A 19,248-nucleotide genomic window follows, 5' to 3' on the forward strand; every position below is an offset into this window, starting at 1 on the left:
TAGCCAAGCCTGTGACCTGCTCAGATATAGAGTTTGTAGTGATTGCATGTGCTCGTCAATGTATGGCATCACACCCTTGGCTTGCGGGAGAATAGCAAACCGTGCCTGTCTGAAAGAAACAGGGTCGTCTACTGTAACAGATTTCTCCCCGATCGTTCCTTTGCCACATAGTCTTCTCTCATGATGAGATTCTAGAACTCCAACCCTTTTGATGTCTAGATAATATGTGCAGAACTCAATGGCATCCTCCGTTGACCATCCTTCAACCATGCCCCCTTCTGGCATGAATCTGTTTCTCACATACCTCCTGAAAACTTTCATCAATCTTTCAAAAGAAAACATCTAATGCATGTACATTAGGCCAAGGGCTCTAATTTGGTCAACAAGATGAATGAGCAGATGCAATGAGATATCAAAGTAAGTCGGTGAGAAATGCATCTCAAGCCTAACGAGAGTTTTGGCTATGTCCTGTTGTAGTTGCTCTAGTGTGGACACATCAATGACCTTTTTTGAGATCGCGTTGAAGAACGAGCAAAGCTTTACGATTAGGGCGTGGACCTTTGGGGGAGGATACCACGCAGGGCAACAGGGAGCAGCTGAGTCATAATGATATGACAGTCATGGGCCTTCATAGGGCTATAGTTGAACTTGAGTTCTCTCATGTTCACTAGCCTCTTCGGGTTCGCACAGTAGCGAATCGGGACTTTGAGTTCATTGAAGAAAGAAATAAGCGCACGTTTTTCTTCCTTCTTCAATGTCCATGACGCAACCGGAAGTTCAAACTGGTCATTCTCTAGCTCCACGGGATGCAACTCCTTTCTGATTCTCAAGTGTTGCATGTCCAGGCATGTGGCTAGTGAATCCTTCGATGTCCCCCCGGTGTCCATCAAGGTGTTAAGAGTGTTAGCGCACATGTTTTTAGTGATGTGCATGGGATCAAGACAGTGGCGTACACTCAGAAATGCTAGTAACGTAGTTTCCAGAAAAACCAATTTTTTCTTCCAAACGCTCCCATCAGGCGCTGCTACTGCATTGTCCCCCTTCTTAAGGACAACCTCTAGTTTGTTGAGTTCTTAAAGTATCGCAGGCCCATCTCGATATTTTGGAGCTAAGCGTTTCTCAATAGTACCATTGAAATCTTTTTTATTCCTGTGGTAAGGGTGATCCTTAGATAGAAACCTATGGTGTCCTATATAAACTATCTTTGAGTTATTTGGTAGATTTACCGCATCGGTGTCGTCCAAGCACTCGACACATCTAGTATAACCTTTTATCTTCTCTCTAGACAACGAACCTCAACCTGGCAGGTCGGTAATTGTAGCGATAAGTACTCTCTTGATCGTGACATGTTCCTTTTTGTACTCATCTCAAACATCCGGCACACCCTTTTCAAACATCTCCACTAGTTCATGAATCACTGGTTCTAGAAACACATTGATATCATTCCTAGGTTGTCTTGGTCCTTGGATCAGTAGTGGCATCTGGATGTACGATCGCTTCATACAGACCCAAGGTGGAAGGTTGTATATACAGAGCGTCACCGGCCAGGTGCTATGATTGCTTCTAACCTGGTCGAAAGGATTCATCCTATCTATGCTCAAAGCAAACCAAAAGTGCCCTACCTCTCCACCGATGTCTTTATAGAACATAGTATTGACAGTCCTCCAGTCATGCCCAACGGCGGGATGCCTCATCATTGTATCTTTCTTACGCTCTTCGTCATGCCATCGCAACAGCTTAGCTGACTTTGCACATGCAAACAGGCTATGCACCCGAAGAGCTATAGAGAAATACCAAATGACCTTTACGGAACCTCCTCTGGTCTTGGTACCCTTATCTGACGGCCTTCCTTGTACCGTGGAGCCTCACACTTGGAGCACTTGTCCAAGTCTTTGTATTTTTCTCGACGATACAATATGTAATCATTGGATCACGCGTGGATTTTTTCAACCTCGAGGCCGATAGGCAGATCATTTGCTTGGTCAAGTATATCTTTTCTGGCAACTCATTTTTTCTAAGAGCATTTTCCTTATTATACCTAACAACTAATCGAAGCCTTTATCGCTCAATCCGTTTATCGATTTGAACTCTAACAGCATAATATCGGCTTTCAGTTTGCTCATTGGACAATTCCTATACAACGGTGTTTTGCCATCTTGTCTCATTTTCTTTAACTTTCTCAGTTGTCTTTCACTAAGACATCCGGTCTCTATATTACGTAGCAGCTGAGAAATGCCATCGTTATCCTCGGTGTCGTCAGCTAATGTGTTCCTAAACACATTATTAGCTGTGGCCATAGGTTCCGTGTTAACACCGAGTTCCTCGTTAACAACGTGGATGGCTACGTCAGGCATGTCCACATCATCATCGTTTTCCTGCAGAACATTCACACCAACCTCGCCATGCATAGTCCATATCGTATAGTTTGGCATAAACCCCCTGGTAATCAAGTGCGATCGTATAGACTCAATTTGACGAAAGTTCCATTAATTCTTGCAATTTTTGCATGGGCAGAAGATATGGTTCCCATTCTCAGCATGGGCTTTGGCATCGGTGATAAATTGGCTGACGCTATGCATGTACCGCTTGTCCGTTCGGGACAGATCATCCACTCTCGATCCATCTCTGTATAAAAAAATATTAAGACAATAATTATAAAGAATTAATAAGAAATCGAGCTTCATGAACAACAATTGTAGCTCGAAAGTATCATTTTTGAAAAATATTATTGTACACTAATTATTGGAAAATTAAAATCGATAGCCCCGGCCCTATAAATTAAAAATCATAGTAAAAAATAATTATTGCACAATAATGAAGAACATTTATTCTATTCTACTTCTAAGAACTAATTATAGCATCACATACTAACAATGATGATCTTGACCACCATGGAATAATTAGCTAGAAATTTAAATATGTTCATAGACACCAACCTTTTGGATGATGAATTCATCACAATTTAAGCCTTGCACAAATGTCTAATTGGAAAAGTGCTCTCTAGAATGAAGAAAGAACTAGAATGAGAATCAAGCAATGTAGCCATCAAAATGAAGCTAATTAAGCAACAAAATCAAAGAAGTAGATGTTTGTTACTAACCTTAAAGCAAAAAGACCAAACCATTCTTCAAAATCCAAGCGCTAGCTTCATGGTGAAGAGCAGACGCAACAATGGAGGGAAGGACCCAAACACGCGCCTCTGTTCTCGGAATGAAAGAGAGGAGGAAGAAGAGGACGACTGCAGCCTTTTTGTGCTGTAGACTTATCACCGTCGGTTCTTAGCTAGAACCGACAGTGATAGGTTTAAATCACTGTCGCCTCTTGGCTTAAACCGATAGTGATGAGTGGTCACCAAAACACTGCCGGTTCAAGCCACAAACCGACAGTGATGTGGTCCTTCACTATCAGTTTTAGCCCAGCCCCAATCATTTTCTCATTTTCAAGCTCATAACCGACAGTGAAGGTATATCACTGTCGGTTATCACAAATCCGACACTAATACCGACAGTGATGAGGCCGACAGTGATGTTCAAATCTAACGTAGTGCTGCTTTGCAACACAGATGATAAACAACCGAAATGATCCACCGATCGAAGATGAAACAACCACACACATCTGCAGAGCTAGAAACTAGAGTCTTGTTAATGTGCGACGAAACACCAATGCAACATCGGAGGTGTAAACTAGAGTTATGAACCCACTAGCTAGAGAGAGTGAGAGACTAGATCAAAAGACAGTTATATATGCTGTACAAGACTAGAATGAACTAGAAATTTAGAACAAACTAACGCCGCCTGCAGCCAAGCCGAAGCATATATAGCTCTATCTAGCATGGTGACCATGCATACTTGCATAGCGCGTACGCCCACTGCATTTGATCCAAGGATCGGAGCTATCCAAGTCCAAGGGCGCATGCAGTACGTACGGACCGGGAAGCAGCGCAGCGTTTCAGCGCCACCAGGGTCCACGGCGTGGCCGTCGCCGCAGCCCACTGATGGACGGCTCCACCGCCATCCCGGCCTCCAGGTCGTCCAGCGGCCGCGCCTCGACGTCGCCCGCTTCGCCCTCCCCCGAGCGGCCCTGGCAGCAGAGGAGGAGGACGAGCAGCGAGACGACCCAGGTTGCGGCCAGGGCCACGCAGAGCACGACAGGTCACGGCGGCCACACGCCGCCGCCGGCGGATGCGAGGTCGTCCAGGGCCCGTGGCATGGCTAGCGCAGAGGCACCAGGGACGGCGGAGAGAGACCTGCAGGGCTCACGCGCTTGCCTTTGATGAGGTATAGTGTGGCTAGCTCCAAGCGGGGAAACTGGGACTCGGGGGTGACTGAGTGAGAGTGGGTCCACACACACACACTCCAAGCATATATTTATCCTGTGAATGTGTTCATTGTTTCATGCATCAGAGAGGAAAAAAATAATATTTAACTAAGAAACAGGCAGCCTGTAGTAGCTAGAAGTTAGAGGCAACATGAATCGGCCCCTCCTTTGTTTGATGCCACGCTCCGGCGCTGGCAATGTGCTTTTTGGGCAGGAGCGCAGATGCATCATGCCATCATGCATGTGAATGAGTATGTGACCCCGTTGCGCGTTGCTAAAACATGGTATATAACTTGCAGTCTTGCAGCCAGCGTGCCGTGTGGGTGTCATTGCCATATATAGCCACGGAGGAAGTGACAGCTGAGTGATGGTGAAGCTGCAGAGCTACCTCCTCTGAGTCATGACAAGTGATAGGACCAAAGGGGCCTGAAATGAGATACCTACTAGCTTTTTCTCCGGCGTGATATTTCGAACATCACGACACACCGCCATGCAGTTAACTGATCAGATTATATACAGCTAATAAGCCATGGTCAATCCTTAGTGTCTCATGATCTAGTCGTCAGGCTAGAATTGCATCTGCCGAGGAAATAAAGATTGATTTCAGTGTCAACAAGACAAGAGCAGTGATGTATCAACCAAATACGACCACATATAGTTTATTTCGTCTGTGATAGCGTTGAAGTACTAGTCTGAAAACCAACTCATCGATCCACGGCTCCCTAGATGAAGTAGACTGACATCATCGACCTAAGTAAAACAGACCAAATATATACAAGATACATATCATCGTCTCTCTCTGATGTATGTACTGTGACTGCGAGCCGCCGGCGGTGTGCAACGCAGCCCCCGCCGACCACCGTGTCGTGCGTGCTCAGACCTCATCAATCAACCACCACCCCCCGCGGTCCCGCCGTGTGCGAGCGTGGGTTCAGGGTAATTACCCCGCTGCCGAAAATGGCAACATGTCGTGGCGACTGGGGAGTGGGGAGGCCCTTGCTGCAGCCACGCCATGGAGCGCAGCACAGAAGGAGGAGGCCTGTGCAGCAACCAGCAAGCAAGCACTGATGGACAAGCTGGCCCTCCGCCCTTGACCCTTGACCTTGTGCACCCTTCCGATGCGAGCGCGTGCCTGCATTGCATGCATGTGACCTGACCGCGTTGCCGAAAATGGCGAACTGCCGTGGCGTCGCGAGGCCATGCTGCAGAGCGGCGTCATGGGAGACAGAGCACACAGAAGAAGGAATGTGACGGTGGTGTTTGCGTAGCTGCCACGCGGTGCCAGTAGTCCCACCAGCTAGATATCATGGCAGTGCAAATGTGAATGATGCTGATCGAGATGGCCCTGGCCGTTGCTTCAGAGGTCGTCGATCCTCATTGGGCCCGTTTGGTTAACGTTTCTTTTTAATCAGTATTCAGTTTGGTTAATCTGTTAGAGTAGCTAAGCCCTGCATGGTCATGTCATCGAATCAAACTTTTTTTTTCCTGAAAAACAATCACAGAAGCAAACTTTACTGCTCCTCTGATCCTCTCCCCTAGTAAACATGAATGAAGAAGAAAAAATGTTGTGCATCAGAGGACTTCTGCGACCGGGAGCTTTTCTAAACTTGGGCCCAACAGCCCATACTGCGAGATTTTAAGCAGCCCAACATTTACGAGATTAGCAGTAGCCCATGTAAATTTGCGATGACCGAAGCCCAAGCGTGCAGAGACGAGAAGTGCGTTCTTGAATTAGCGATGTTCTAAGCTCTCTCAGACTCAGAACACGAGTTTGTTCTCTTGAGTCTTGACAAGTAGGTCCCACACATCATCGTTTGTACTGTCCAATTTTCTCCGTACCACAATTTTATTTACTCCTTTCGTTCCAATTTATATATGTCATTTTGGCTTTTCTAGATACACAATTGTATTATGCATCTACACATATCGCATATCTAGGTACATAGCAAAAGCTATTGTATATATCTAGAAAAGTTAAAAGAACCTATAATTTGATACAGAGTCAGTAATTAATTATGTGCTGAGATTACATCTACTTTACATTCAGATATTAGGTGCAACTTTTTAAGTAATGATCATGGTCTAATTGAAAAGTAGGGTGTAGGAAATTGGAGTTTTTCACGACAAACTAATTTCTCAATAGTATTTTTGTCAAGCAAATCTTCCAACACTGGAAAAAATCGTGCGCCATCACCCAATAAAACATTCCAAAGACATTTCATTCCCTCATTTCTTTTTGGTTTGTCATTTTAAACATAGATTGTCTTTGTTTAAAGGTAGGTTAGAGTGGAACAGTTCAATACTAATTTTCTATGATAGGATGAGCACATCTCTTATTTGATTGGGATGGAATGAAATCATCTTCGTTTTATGTTTGGTTGGAGGACATTTAATTGTGAGATAAAGCATTTGCCACTATTTAATATAGTGCCGATGGATCCACTTGTCGACCTCTATTCTTTTCATTCTCTTTCTCCACCGAGCACTTTAAGCACATCTCGTAGCACCCAACAATGTGCCTCCTTCGTATCCGTTGTTTCTGTCCACGCCATGCCACCTCTTCTCCTCCCCACGTCGTGTCGACACTCTCTTCTCTCCCTACATCATGCCACTCCTCTTCTCCGTCCGTGTTCTCCCGCTAGTCCTTTTTTCTCTTTGCCATGCCGCTCGCTTCTTCCTCCACCATCTGCCACCTTTGCTCTAGACCTGAGCATGGTAGTCTCAACTCACCCTTGCACAGCCCAAGCCCGAAGCCTGCCATGCTAAAATGTTTTTAGGAGAATCTAAATCCCTATCAAACACCCTTTAAGACTCATTTACAGGCTGCGCAAAGCAATGGCACATCTTGGCCTCTAACGTGGAAAGCATAGCAAGGCATTGATCTAGGGATGGTAACATGAAGATTACCCACACGGGTAGAGCATCCATACACCTGCACCTGTGACACAATTGTCAAACCTGTGCCACCACACGTGGGTACAACCATCTACGCGTTAACTCTCTACGTTTTTCGGTCAGCTGCAGCGTAGCTCCTCCATGAGCGCAGTTGTCGTGACCTGGACGAGTGAGAATGTGGCGTATGCACCCTTTCGTCCGTTCGAACATGGAAGGCTGGGGCAGGATGCGAGCAGGCACCTAGGAGGCGCAGCTGATGGCTAGACCTAAGAGGCTGCCGATGGCTAAGACCATCTGGGAGGTGGCCGACGCTAGGATGATGATACGGATAAGGACCCACTCGTCCGTGCAGTCGTGCTCCTGTGGAGGAGCGGCATTTACTTGGGAGTTGCAAGGTGGTGGCTAGGAGGCACATAGTGCCGGGGTGGGCCCGGATGGCAGCTGGGGGTGCGGGACAATAGGATGAGATGGGGGGTCATGTGTGCACGAGTGAGTGGAACCCTGATCTTGATGACTTGCCTTTGTATACCAGACAATATATGGCTCACATATCAGATTAAGGAGCGGGTACGAGTAGAACGAGCATGGGTAGGAAATGTATGTGACACATAACTCTATCGACTGGGTATATACGAAGCTAAATTTACTCCATAGGCCTTATTTAGATGCACATATGTCCATATGTGTTAGAGTACTCTAACACATATGGACACATGTGCATCTAAAAAGAGCATTGGGATTTTATCCACGGACACATCGTACTCATGGCCCGCCTGGGCGCCTCCCTACGTGGATCCGATTGGAACGTGCAGCAAAACCAGTTGATGACCCTTTAATTTCTTCCTTTTCGCGTTTCAGCTTCGCCCCGCGACACTCGGCGGTGGCCGATCAGGCGATCATCATCCGCGCCGAGAGAATATATGGGACTGGCAGGCCAGATCATCTCGGCCTCGGCTCGGTGCGATATAGCCTGACCACCTGACGCGAGTCACCATCCTTTGATGATTTGATCCTTTTTATCGTCTACGAGTACCCGTCAATCCGTCATGTGAAGATGGCAACGGGTAAAATCCGCGCGGATAGTAGCCCTAGATATCCATACCCGCGAGCAAAAATCCGTGCCCGCGCCCGCGCCCGTTAACCGTCACGGGGTAGAAAACCATGCCTGTGCCCACTATCCGCGGATATCACATGCCCGCGGGCACACCCGTATACCCGCAAAAATGAAGCAACAAAGCACCCATATCTTAATAGCAAGTAAGAAACAATATATCAAAAAATAAACGTCTATATCTCAACATTAGATAAAGTATGACACATTGACCATACAAGAGTAATCAAAAGTACGTCTACATTAGTGTATCTCAAGTCATCACAAATTAACACGAATAAAGACATACAGCCGTGTATAGACTTATAGGGTCATTGGCGCGGGTCAAGCGGGTTTGCGGGTGCGGATATCATTTTTCTATGCCCACGAGCAAATATCCATCGGGTTTAGAATCACACCCATGTTTATGCCCGTGGGCACAAACTTAAACTGATATCCATGCCTATCGGGTTTCTATCCGCAGGCACGCGGATATTTTTTACCCGTTGCCATTTTACTCATGTCCGCCAAGCCGATGATGTGTATGGCCCTCCTATCCTTATCCTAAACAGAAGTTCATGTGCGCTGCGCAACTGCCTGTCTGCCATGGCGTGTCGTATCCAGAGAAGCCGGAACCGCTTCGGCAGCCACTGCGGATCAGATGACTGGGCAAACAACTTTTCCACGAAGCTGGAACCTTTGCATCTCTCTCAGTCAGCAGCCTTGTCCATGGCTACGAGGCTTCTTGTGGTCGAAGCAGAAACACCCACTGCCGTGTGGTGCGGCCGTAACGGTGTTTTTCCAACCCTGGTCGACAAGGGCACCAACAGCACCAATTGTGCATGTGGCCATGTTCCCACTGTCAGTGGAGACGCGCGGCCGCCGCAGTATATGTACTAGTGAGCAAGCAGACGATCGGTTACCACCACACAAGCGGTGTCGTCTGTCGTGTCGACGCGAGACAGGAGATGGGGAGCCCCGTCGCGCTCCTGCTCCGCGGCCAGCTGCCCGTTCAATTCGAACCACGTTTATCTCCAGCTGGTTATTGCGCGTGTGACTGCGTGTGGCGTGTCTACACTCGAGACAGGCAAACAGGCGAAACGCGCGTTTGCTTGCTTCGTCGGATCGCCTAGACGACGAGGCCAACCGGCCAAAGCTTATCAGATGACGCTGGATGGAGAAGCCATCAGGCGAGGCGGTGATGCGTGATGCGTGATGCGTGATGCCTGCCTGAACAACGCAGCGTCCGGTCTGAAGCCGACGTCGCAACAAACTTGCTCGCACACTCTCGCGTACTGCTTGGTGTTGGACGGTGGTGTGCGTGCGAGCGACAAGGACCTGTGCTCACTCACTCGGCGTACCGCACGTCACCCCGGAGCAAAATCCTCGCGCGAAGCGACAAAACCCACCCCCTGCCGTGATGAATCAGTGCTGCGGTGAGGACCGCTGCGCGTCTGCGCCGTCCTCCCATCACCACTGATCCAGCCGACGCATTCATGTCGATTAGGCGATTAGCTCTAGCGGTGGGCCGGTGGTGCTTGCTTCCTGTACCGCGTGTACTACTGTGTGACTCATCTCTTTCCGGGGGTTCATCATCCCTTCCGGTGCGGACGTGCAGTGCAGGGAGATGATCTTGATCCCTTCCTGGTGCATGCACGCTTGCCAGTTGCGACGCGAGGTACCTTTCGGGGAGGAGGACCGCATGTGCCATCGGCGACGCGGGACCCGCGCACGCACTCCACCACTCCGTCGTCCATGTGACCTGTCCCTGGCTCCCTGCCTAAACAAACGCCCAACCTTCCGTGCCTTTCAGCGCGCTGCCCCCCTCCCTTCTCGCGCACAACGAATCGGATCACCCGTAAAAGATGCCCGTCCCTTCCTTTTGTGTTTATACCTGATGAAATCTGCAGTTTTTTTTTAATGATGAATTCTGCAGAGTTCAGTCCAATTTCACGCCGGAATTTGTATATAAGCACTAGGCAAAAAAACAAATTCCGGTGATTGTCCTCGATATTTTGCCAGTTGGGGAATTGAATTGAAGCATGCAATGTACACGAGCTGAGCTCGTAAAAAGTGCTACACCATCAGCACAGCCACGGGAGCACTCTACTCTCTGCTGCGAAGTGCGAACTGCAGTATTTACACGCTACAGCGACAGCACGGAAACAACAAGAGAAAGGAAAAATAAAAAGAAGGAAAAAACACAAAACGAGAAGGGAAAGGGAAAGCAACAGCAACTCTACTACTACTGCTCCTATACTTTTTTTTGCTACGCGCACACACACGGAAGGCCACACGGAGCTTGCAGCACACAGCCGAGGCGCGCGACGGCCGACCCGACCCCGAGCCCGAGCCCGAGCCCCGCCCGGCGGCGGCGGGGGTCACCGCTCGCCGGGGGAAGGGCGGCCGGTCGGTTGACCGGATCACTCGAACTCCGGGTAGCGGAGCACGGGCGTCTCTTCGGGTGGGAGGGGCACGTTGGCGCGGCAGAGCGGGCACGTGGCGCGCTCGTACCGGAGCCAGGTCTCGAGGCAGGCGCGGTGGAAGAGGTGGCCGCAGGGGAGGCGGTTCACCACGGCCTTCGCCACGAACCCGGACAGGCACACGCTGCAATCGTCGCCGTCCGCCTCCGCCGCGCTGCACGTCGTCGACGTCGACACCAGCACCCCGTAGAGCGCCGGGCGGAACGCCCTCAGGAACCGGTCCGCCAGGCACAGGCGCAGGCCGGGCCCCGACGCCACGAGGCGGCCCCCGGCGGCGTCGTCCCCGCTGACTGGCAGCGCGGGGGCCTGGAGGTCCAGGAACACCAGCGCCTTGCGCACCAGCCCCGCCAGCGCCGTGATCGAGATCACCGTGTTGTACACCAGGTACCACAGCAGGCTGTCCCGCGGCTCCGGCATGCTCGAGATCCCCATCGCCGACGAGCGAGCTCGAGAAGGTTAGATTTGGATGGGGGGATCCGACCCGTGGACTGGGTTGTAATTTCCGATTCTTTCGGGGTGGCCGGCGGAGTGGCAGCGGAATGGACACACACAGAGGGGGGGAGGGGAGGGGTTGCGTGCATTTATAGCTGCGGCTGGCTCTATCTTGTTCGGTGGGCCGCTAGCCGCTGACCGCTGATGCCCGCCTCCTTCCTCTGCCGTTGGATCCGGCCCGGCCGTCCGATCGGCGGGAGACATGCCACATGCGTAGGTTCGTGGCGGCCAATAATGCCCGCCGCTTTGGGCCGTGGCGCCCAATAATTTGTGCGGTTTGCGAGGCGCAGCGCAGGGAATCCAATTATTCAGGGATTTCAGGCCGATCCAAACCGGTCTGGCGAGCTACTACGAAGAGCACAGTGAATCGTCACAAGACAGTGTCCGCCGGAAACCCGCTACGCATCGACCATCTCAACTGCACAACGATACGGATCTCGAACCATCTTCGCAGCCTGTGCAGCAAGAGAAACCTGGGCCTTCGTGTTACGGCGTGTTTAGTTCACGAAATCAAATTTTTTGGTCGTCATATTGGATGTTTCGGAGATGTCGGAAGGAGTTTTCAGATATTAATAAAAAAAATTAATTACATAGCTCGCCTAAAAACTGCGAGACAAATTTATTAAACCTAATTAATCCATTATTAGCATAGGTTAGTTACTGTAGCACTTATGGTTAATTATGGACTAATTAGTCTTAAAACATTCGTCTCGCGATTTTCAACTAAACTGTACAATTAGTTTTTTTCGTCTATATTTAATACTCCATGCATGTACCGCAAGATTCGATGAAATAGTCTGGGATGAAAATTTTTTAGAACTAAACCAGGCCTATACTCGCACAGTCATACTGCCCCACACCAAAATTAGTACAGTAGCTTATACGTACGTATACTTACGGAGCATCCGAAACGTGGAAAAAGGTTGGAAAACGCAACAGCTTGGCGTATACAAGCGAGAGGGCGAGATGACCGCGGACAAAGCACGCAGACACGACGCGCGCACGTCCGCAGCCAGCGAGGGGTCGCGATCGGGGCGGCACCAACTTGGTTGGAAGCGTCGCCGTCTCCCCGACAAACGTCCACTCAGACACCACGGGGACACGACCAAGCGCCGCGCGATTCCGTGGCCGATCCCGGGAAATCCATCCATCCATCAGGTTTCATGCCTCGTTTCGTTAGCTGCCGCCTGCCGGGCAGCGCGCGCGACGCGACCCCCGCTAGCCACCGCCCGGGCACATGCGACGGAAGCGCAGAAGGATCAGCGCCTGTCGCCCGATGCGCCACGCGGGCTAACGAACAAACTCCCGCGTGGCGGTGTGAACGGAACGGCGGCGAGCGGTGGCCGGTGGATTAGTTTAGTGAGCTGCGGCGGACTGATGGGATTAGATTAAGGGCGGATGGATTGGGATGATGCTTCTGGCGATTAATGACTTTGGTTAAGCGAGAGATTTGGCCGGCGATCTCGGCTGGCCGTGTGGGTGTGGAGTGTGGACGACCGGTACGCGCGGTGATGTCAATGACGTGGGCGGTGCTCCTCCACGCAGCACACCCCCCGATGACGAGACGACGGCGCTCGCTCTACTTTCCGCCCAACTTGCTGGGTCCTTTGCGTACCCGTGGCTCTTTTATCCGTGCCTCTGATTGGCGAGTGGTGAGTGGCTAGTCTACTCCACTGCTTCGGCACACTCGAGAGTAGTCTAGATGCTGCGATCTTCTTCGGAAAAGAAAGAAAGAAAATTGGAAGCTCTCCCTTTCAATAAAGGAAGCAGAGATCTATGGTCTACACGGCAAAGTCTACTCCACTGCTTCGGCACACTCGATGGCTGGCCAGCCCCTCAGATAGCTACTATTTACGCTAATCAGTCAACAGTATTTTTCTCTCACGTAAACGAACCAGTAACGATACAAACCAGCCAACCGAACAGGCTGTAGATCACGATGTGTGTGGTGAATGGTGATAAACCAAAAGGACACAATGCGTCCCTACTGAGTTTTGGTGCTACCCTTTCATTTTATGCAAATGCTACTTTCAGTGCCAAACGGTTAAAACATGATGCCTGCGTCAAGCTCAAATCTTGGTGCCTCTTTTTCTTATTCCACGTTGAATATCCACTAATTTCAAACAGATGCTTTCAGGGGCTAAACTGTAAATACACTTGTATATAAGTGAAAACGTATAAAAGACTACTCTTCTCTGTTGATATATGCCCGACAGATGCTAATGGCTATTAAAAAAAAGTATAACAAGACTTGACCATTAATTTATTAGACAAATATCTTTTGATGCTAACGTGTAAACTATGGCGTAAAGTAATGTTCTATTAAGGCTTCCCAACACAACAACCAAGATGGGGGTTTCATCCTCGACGTCCTTCCTCTCATCCTCCATGTCCTTCCCATGCATCCAAATCAACGTAGACGATAGTTTCGTGGAGGAGCATATTATCACGGGAATGTGCTAGCACTTCATTTGAAACAAAAGCTTAGGTTTTCATTCTAGCGTGCCTTGTAGCCGAAAGAACAAGAAATGCTCACAGTTTCTTTTTTAAAAAATATAACAAGACTGGAACGTTACTTTATTAGACAAGAACATTTTGATGCTAACGTGTAAAAGTATGACGCGTAAAGTGGCGTTCACTTAAGGTTTCCCAATGCGACAGCCTAGATGGGAGTTTCATCCTCCACGTCCTCCCTCTCATCCTCATCCAAATCAACATAGGCAGTGGTTTCGTGGAGGAGCATATTGTCACGTGGAGGTACTAACACTTCATTTTAAACAAAAGCTTGGGCTTCCATTCTAGCGTGCCTTGTAGCCGAAAGAAGTTGCCAAAGAACAAGAAAGGCTCACAATTCCTTTTAAAAAAGTATAACAAGACTTCAATGTTATTTTATTAGACAAGAACCTTTTGCGCTAATATGTTAAAGTATGACGTGTAAAGTAGTGTTCACTTAAGGCTTCCCAACGCGATAGCCTAAATGGGAGGTTCATCCTCTGCGTCCTTCCTCTCATCCTCCACATCCTTTCGGGGCGTCCAAATTGTAACACCTCTAGTGTTACGAGTTCGTTTAGCATCGAGATTTAGGCCTAAGAAAAATTTTCGAAACAGGTTTCTCAGATTTTTGATTTAAAACATACTTGAAGCGATAAGTGAATCATGTGTCACTCAGTTTTATGGACTCGCATCAACGCCAAGTTAAATTACTCAGTGCGTACAGATATTTAGGAATGTCGAACGACAATTCTAGACAATAGATAGGGAACGGTTTGTTCTATTAGATTAAGCATGAGAAGCAACTTTTATAAATAAAATAAAATCCATTAATAAATAGAACGATATATATATAGCTTTTCAATCTAATTTAAATTCGAGCCTTGTTGAAAATCTCCTTGTGCCTAGATGTTGCTAATTATCTAAATTATATATATATATATATATATATATATATATATATATATATATATATATATATCCACGTGTTTATTTTGAGAAGCACGCTCAGTTGAAAAGCCTTAGTCTAGTGACATGTTTTTACGTATAGACTCGTTTTAGTCCCTATGATAAGTTAGTAACGTGCCCACGACAGCTGCCGGTCTGACTGTTTCATAAATTCAAGTGATTGGTGTGATAACACGTAACAGTCGTAAGATAGCGCAGCAGCTTAGCAGTGTTCATTTACTTTTTTGGGCGCAGCGTTCAGCGTACTCGTCTTGCTTTGCAATTATGCACAGTCTCGTCTTCCGTCGTGGCTCTGCACCCCGGTGCGTCGTTTTGCCTGCGTCCCTGTCCTTCACTCCCTTGCTTGCGTCGCGTCCAAATTTTTAATAGGAGCACATGGCTCTATTGTGCCCACGCTCCACTGCTCCCTCTTCTCACACTCCTTGAGCACGCGCGAGGCTGAGTAGTTCTCTGTCTCTGATTGTATTTGCTTGCCTTGCTCGTCTCTGCTTGCCTTGATTGCTTTTGTCTGCCTCTGCCGACATGACCGTGCCGAGCAGGCCAGGTCACCTCCGAGCTGCTACTGCTGCTCTACCTCTGTACCAGCGCCCCTCCTTTTTCCTCGTTGCAGCACCATCAATGCCTTGCTTGTCTTGACTGACTCTGCCGAGCCGAGTACCGTCGTGGCAGCGCCCGTGTAGCCTTGGCCTACTCCTTGCGCCCCTCCTTTTTCCTCTCCACGGCACACGCCATGGCAAGCCACGACGCTATCCTCCCTACTCCTCTGTAGCTCCACAGCGCGCCCGAGCCGCCTCGCCAGCCACCGCAACCGCTTGCCTCGAGCCGAGCGTAGCTCTGCCTCACCTCCTCTGTGTCCCCGCGGCCACGCCGAACCGGCTGCTCCATGGCGCTCCACCTCCGTCGCCGCTACGTAGCCGCTCGGCCCTCCCTCACGAGCACGCGCATGTCCCATGGTCTCACGATGATCCACAACTTCCCCACGCTGCTTTCCCACGCATGACTCTACCCCGCTCCTCCGCCGCTGCATAGCTGCCCGTGTGTCCCGCACCGGCGTCCCCTCCTCTTTCTCACCGCGTCGCGCGCTCTCGCGCTACTGGCTGCCGTGCCCCATCCAGGTCAACCGCCGTCCTCCACGTGTGGCCGCTATGCCGTGTTCGCCGTGGTTTGCGCACTTCCACGCTCCTTCCCCGGTCCGCACCGTGGCCAGGCGAGCTCGTCGTGGCCGCACCACCCTCGGGTGTGCCATGTCTGCTCGACGCTGCCCATTGTCGGCTATGCCATGGCCACCCACGCATGCGGCTAGAGCCGCCGTGTTGCGCCACCGCGGTGTGCGCGTGTGGCTGTCGTGCGGTACCCCACCTTGATCCATGCCGCGGCCAGGCATGGGTTCGGCCGTGGTCTGCGCAGCTTCACGCGCGGCCCTGCCATCTCCGTCGATCAAAAGCCGCATAAATGCACCGCCGCCGTCATGCAGTCGCCCGCCGTGGCCACCGTGCTCGTGGCCGGGCCACTGCCGCCTGCGCTTGGCCAAACCACCACCACGGGCCACCTCCAGCCGAGTCACGCCCTACCTGGAGCGCGTGCGAGGCTTTTGAGCCCCACGATAGCACCGCCATCGGCGAGTCGTCGTATCGTCCAGCGCTCTGTTTCCCCCTGTTCATGCCCTGTTTTGTGGAGGGGAGAGGGTGAGAAACGGAGATAGAATTTTTCTTTGGATCCAGATGCGAAACACTAGACTCAGGTGAACAGTGTATGTTGGACTGCAGATTAGTTTAAGGTAAACGCAGGGTCGTTTTTGTAAAATCGCCAGTCTAGTTTGGGCAGGCCGTGCGTGGGCCGGCTGGCTGGGCCGCTCACGCCACGCGCTGGGCCAGCCTGGTGCCGCCTGCGCTGGGCCACGTGTGCGCGCTGTGCTCTAGGCCGCCACGCGCTCGTCCGTGCTGGGCTGCTGGGCCAATTTAGTTGTCGTCGGCCGTTTCAATTTTGAGATATTTTCTAATTTAATGCTGAAGCAAACTTGTAAAATCAAAATAAAATTGTGTAGGTGTCCAAAAATTGTGAAACAAATTTCGTTGAGTTTCTAAAATCATGATCTATCTAATAGTGTATTTTGTTCGTATAGATTCAGCATGTTTTTAGGGTTGCTCTAATTATTTTAAAATGTTTAATATTGTTAAAACCTGAACTTGTGGGAATTACCGTTAGAAAATGGTGATAGTGTTGACTCTGAAAATTTTACAGTAAATTACTAATATTATTAGCTGCTCACTGTAATTTTTGGTAGCTCCAAAATAATTAGTTTGTTAGATAGAAAATGATGTACTATTCAAATAAAAATTAAATTGATAAAATGGAATAAAGAAACAACTTAAGTTTGTATAACTAAAATAATTATTGGGAAATAACGCCTTATTCGACAACATGGATATGTAGCCTAAGTACGATCGTCTTTAGAACTAGCTCGTTAACTTGAGGCGTAAATCGTATTGTACGAGTCACAGTTGCAGTTGATTAATTACGTCTTTGCATTGTATCACATTGCATATCATAGTAGGGACGTCGATGGATCGCGGAGTCATCAAGAGTTGCTGGAGAAATGGTGCTTTTAGAGATCATGTCGCCATGATAAAAAGCAAACTTCTGATCATATTTTACCCAGACAAGCCCCGGTGCATAACTCCTACTTTTCTGCACTTTAAATTATATTTGTGCATTAAGTTTTAAGGAGTTGAATGAAACCCACTTACATATATATCTTTATCCTATGAGTCTTACTAGTTTGATAGGATCGTGTAGATGGCTATGCTACAGGACTCCGATAGAAGTCGAGTGATTGTCTGTCACTCGCGAGAGATAGAAAATATATTACTGTATTATTATCACTTGAAAAATATAAATGGTGGAAAGAAAAATGATGACCGGACAGGGATATGGTTTGGGTATTTGTCGGGGACCTAATACTGGGGTACCCCATGAGGTGGAACTAATAACCATCGAACGTTGATGCTTTCGGGCAGACAAGAACGCTACTACACTTCTTGCTTGAACGACGAAAGCTTGGTTCTGCCTTGCCCGACCCCCGAGGGCTAGACTCCGTCTTGCCCAACGGCTGAGGGCTAGATCCACCTCGCTCGATGGCTGAGGGCTGGCTTCACCTCGCCTGATGTCTAAGGGCTGGCTCCGCCCCGCCCGATGTCCGAGGGCAGGCTCTGCCTTGCTCGATGGCTGAGGGCAGGCTCCACCTCGCCCAATGTTTGAGGGATGGCTCTGCCTCGCTCGACGTCTGAGAGCAGGCTCCACCTCGCCCGACGACTGCACCCTACCCCTTCATGATGATGAGCACAGGGTACGATAGGATATTCGAGTCAACTACAGTACCAAGGACCATGCCCTGTACGCCTGCAGGAAGGTACCGTTAGGATACGATAGGATGGGCACTTTAAGCCCTTTCCGACCTAATAGAGCCCGAACAGTGTTGTAGGTGCCGCCATTAGCCCTCGGGCACAGATACTAACATAGGCATACGACAACCACTACAATTCAAGGAGGAACTCACATCATCTACAGTACAAATGTATAGTCATTTCCCTGTCTACTCCCCGCAGAGTCATGGCTCGGCGCCCTAACACACCGCACTGTCCGCCAGGGAGGATGGGACATGACCACTCGCTGAGATGAAGCCAGAGCATGACCCTATTAGGATCAATGAAACATGCTATCTCTAGCGTGGTTTGCCATGTCAGCAGGGCAGGCTCAAGGGAAAAGGAAGACCCAGCACCCTCGAAGGACCTTCTCTACCTTTGGTTCTTTTCTCGTTCTCCCATCTGTAACCCCTGCTCCCCCTTGGTCTATAAAAGGGAGGGTAGGACACCCCACTAAGGGGACAAATCGATTCCACACACAACACATAGCCAAGCAGCAACCGAGCTCTTGGCGTCCTTTCGATCTTTCCATCAGAGACTTGGGACATATCCCCCTCTCGACTGTTTGTACCCCTACTACGAACCTTTTTTGGTACTAATAACACGAGCAATAGCAAATTGGATGTAGGGACATTCTGCTCAAACTAGTATAAACCTTGTGTCCTTTAGTACACCATCCGAGCCTAACGCGTAATAATTATAAATTTACTAGTTGGTGTTTGTTCAAAACACCGACAGTTGGCACGCTAGGTAGGGGCCTTTGCGCATTCCAAATTAGGCCTCAGATGGCTAGCCATGCAATTAGCTGGGTCCTAGGCGCCCACATGCATTTCGATGACCTGGACTTCATCATCGTGGTGGGAGGAGAGTTGGTGTTGGCCCACGCCGCCATCCAATCTCTCCCCTCCATCGGCCTCAACTACGGGAGGCTTGAGCACCAGCCTGATGTCTCCCTTAGACCCCAGCCGTCCAGGGAGGACCCACACCATCTCACCCTCTCTTTGGAACACTTCGCACGGAGCGCCCCGACGGCGCTCCCATTCAGTCTCCGTAATGCCACGGCGACCGCTAGCCACCTTGTGGCACAACG

At 49.5% G+C, this 19,248-nt stretch overlaps 1 protein-coding gene across 1 annotated transcript; it reads right to left on the reverse strand.

The window, feature by feature from the left end:
• Nucleotides 1-10,581: 10,581 nt before the first annotated feature.
• LOC136546432 (probable E3 ubiquitin-protein ligase XERICO) lies at nt 10,582-11,330 on the reverse strand. The gene has a single exon (XM_066538412.1). The coding sequence runs from the start codon at nt 11,215-11,217 to the stop codon at nt 10,726-10,728; it is 492 nt and encodes a 163-aa protein (XP_066394509.1). The 5' UTR covers nt 11,218-11,330; the 3' UTR covers nt 10,582-10,725.
• Nucleotides 11,331-19,248: the final 7,918 nt, after the last annotated feature.

This window comes from Miscanthus floridulus, chromosome 3, assembly GCF_019320115.1.
Source record: "Miscanthus floridulus cultivar M001 chromosome 3, ASM1932011v1, whole genome shotgun sequence".
NCBI lineage: Eukaryota > Viridiplantae > Streptophyta > Magnoliopsida > Poales > Poaceae > Miscanthus > Miscanthus floridulus.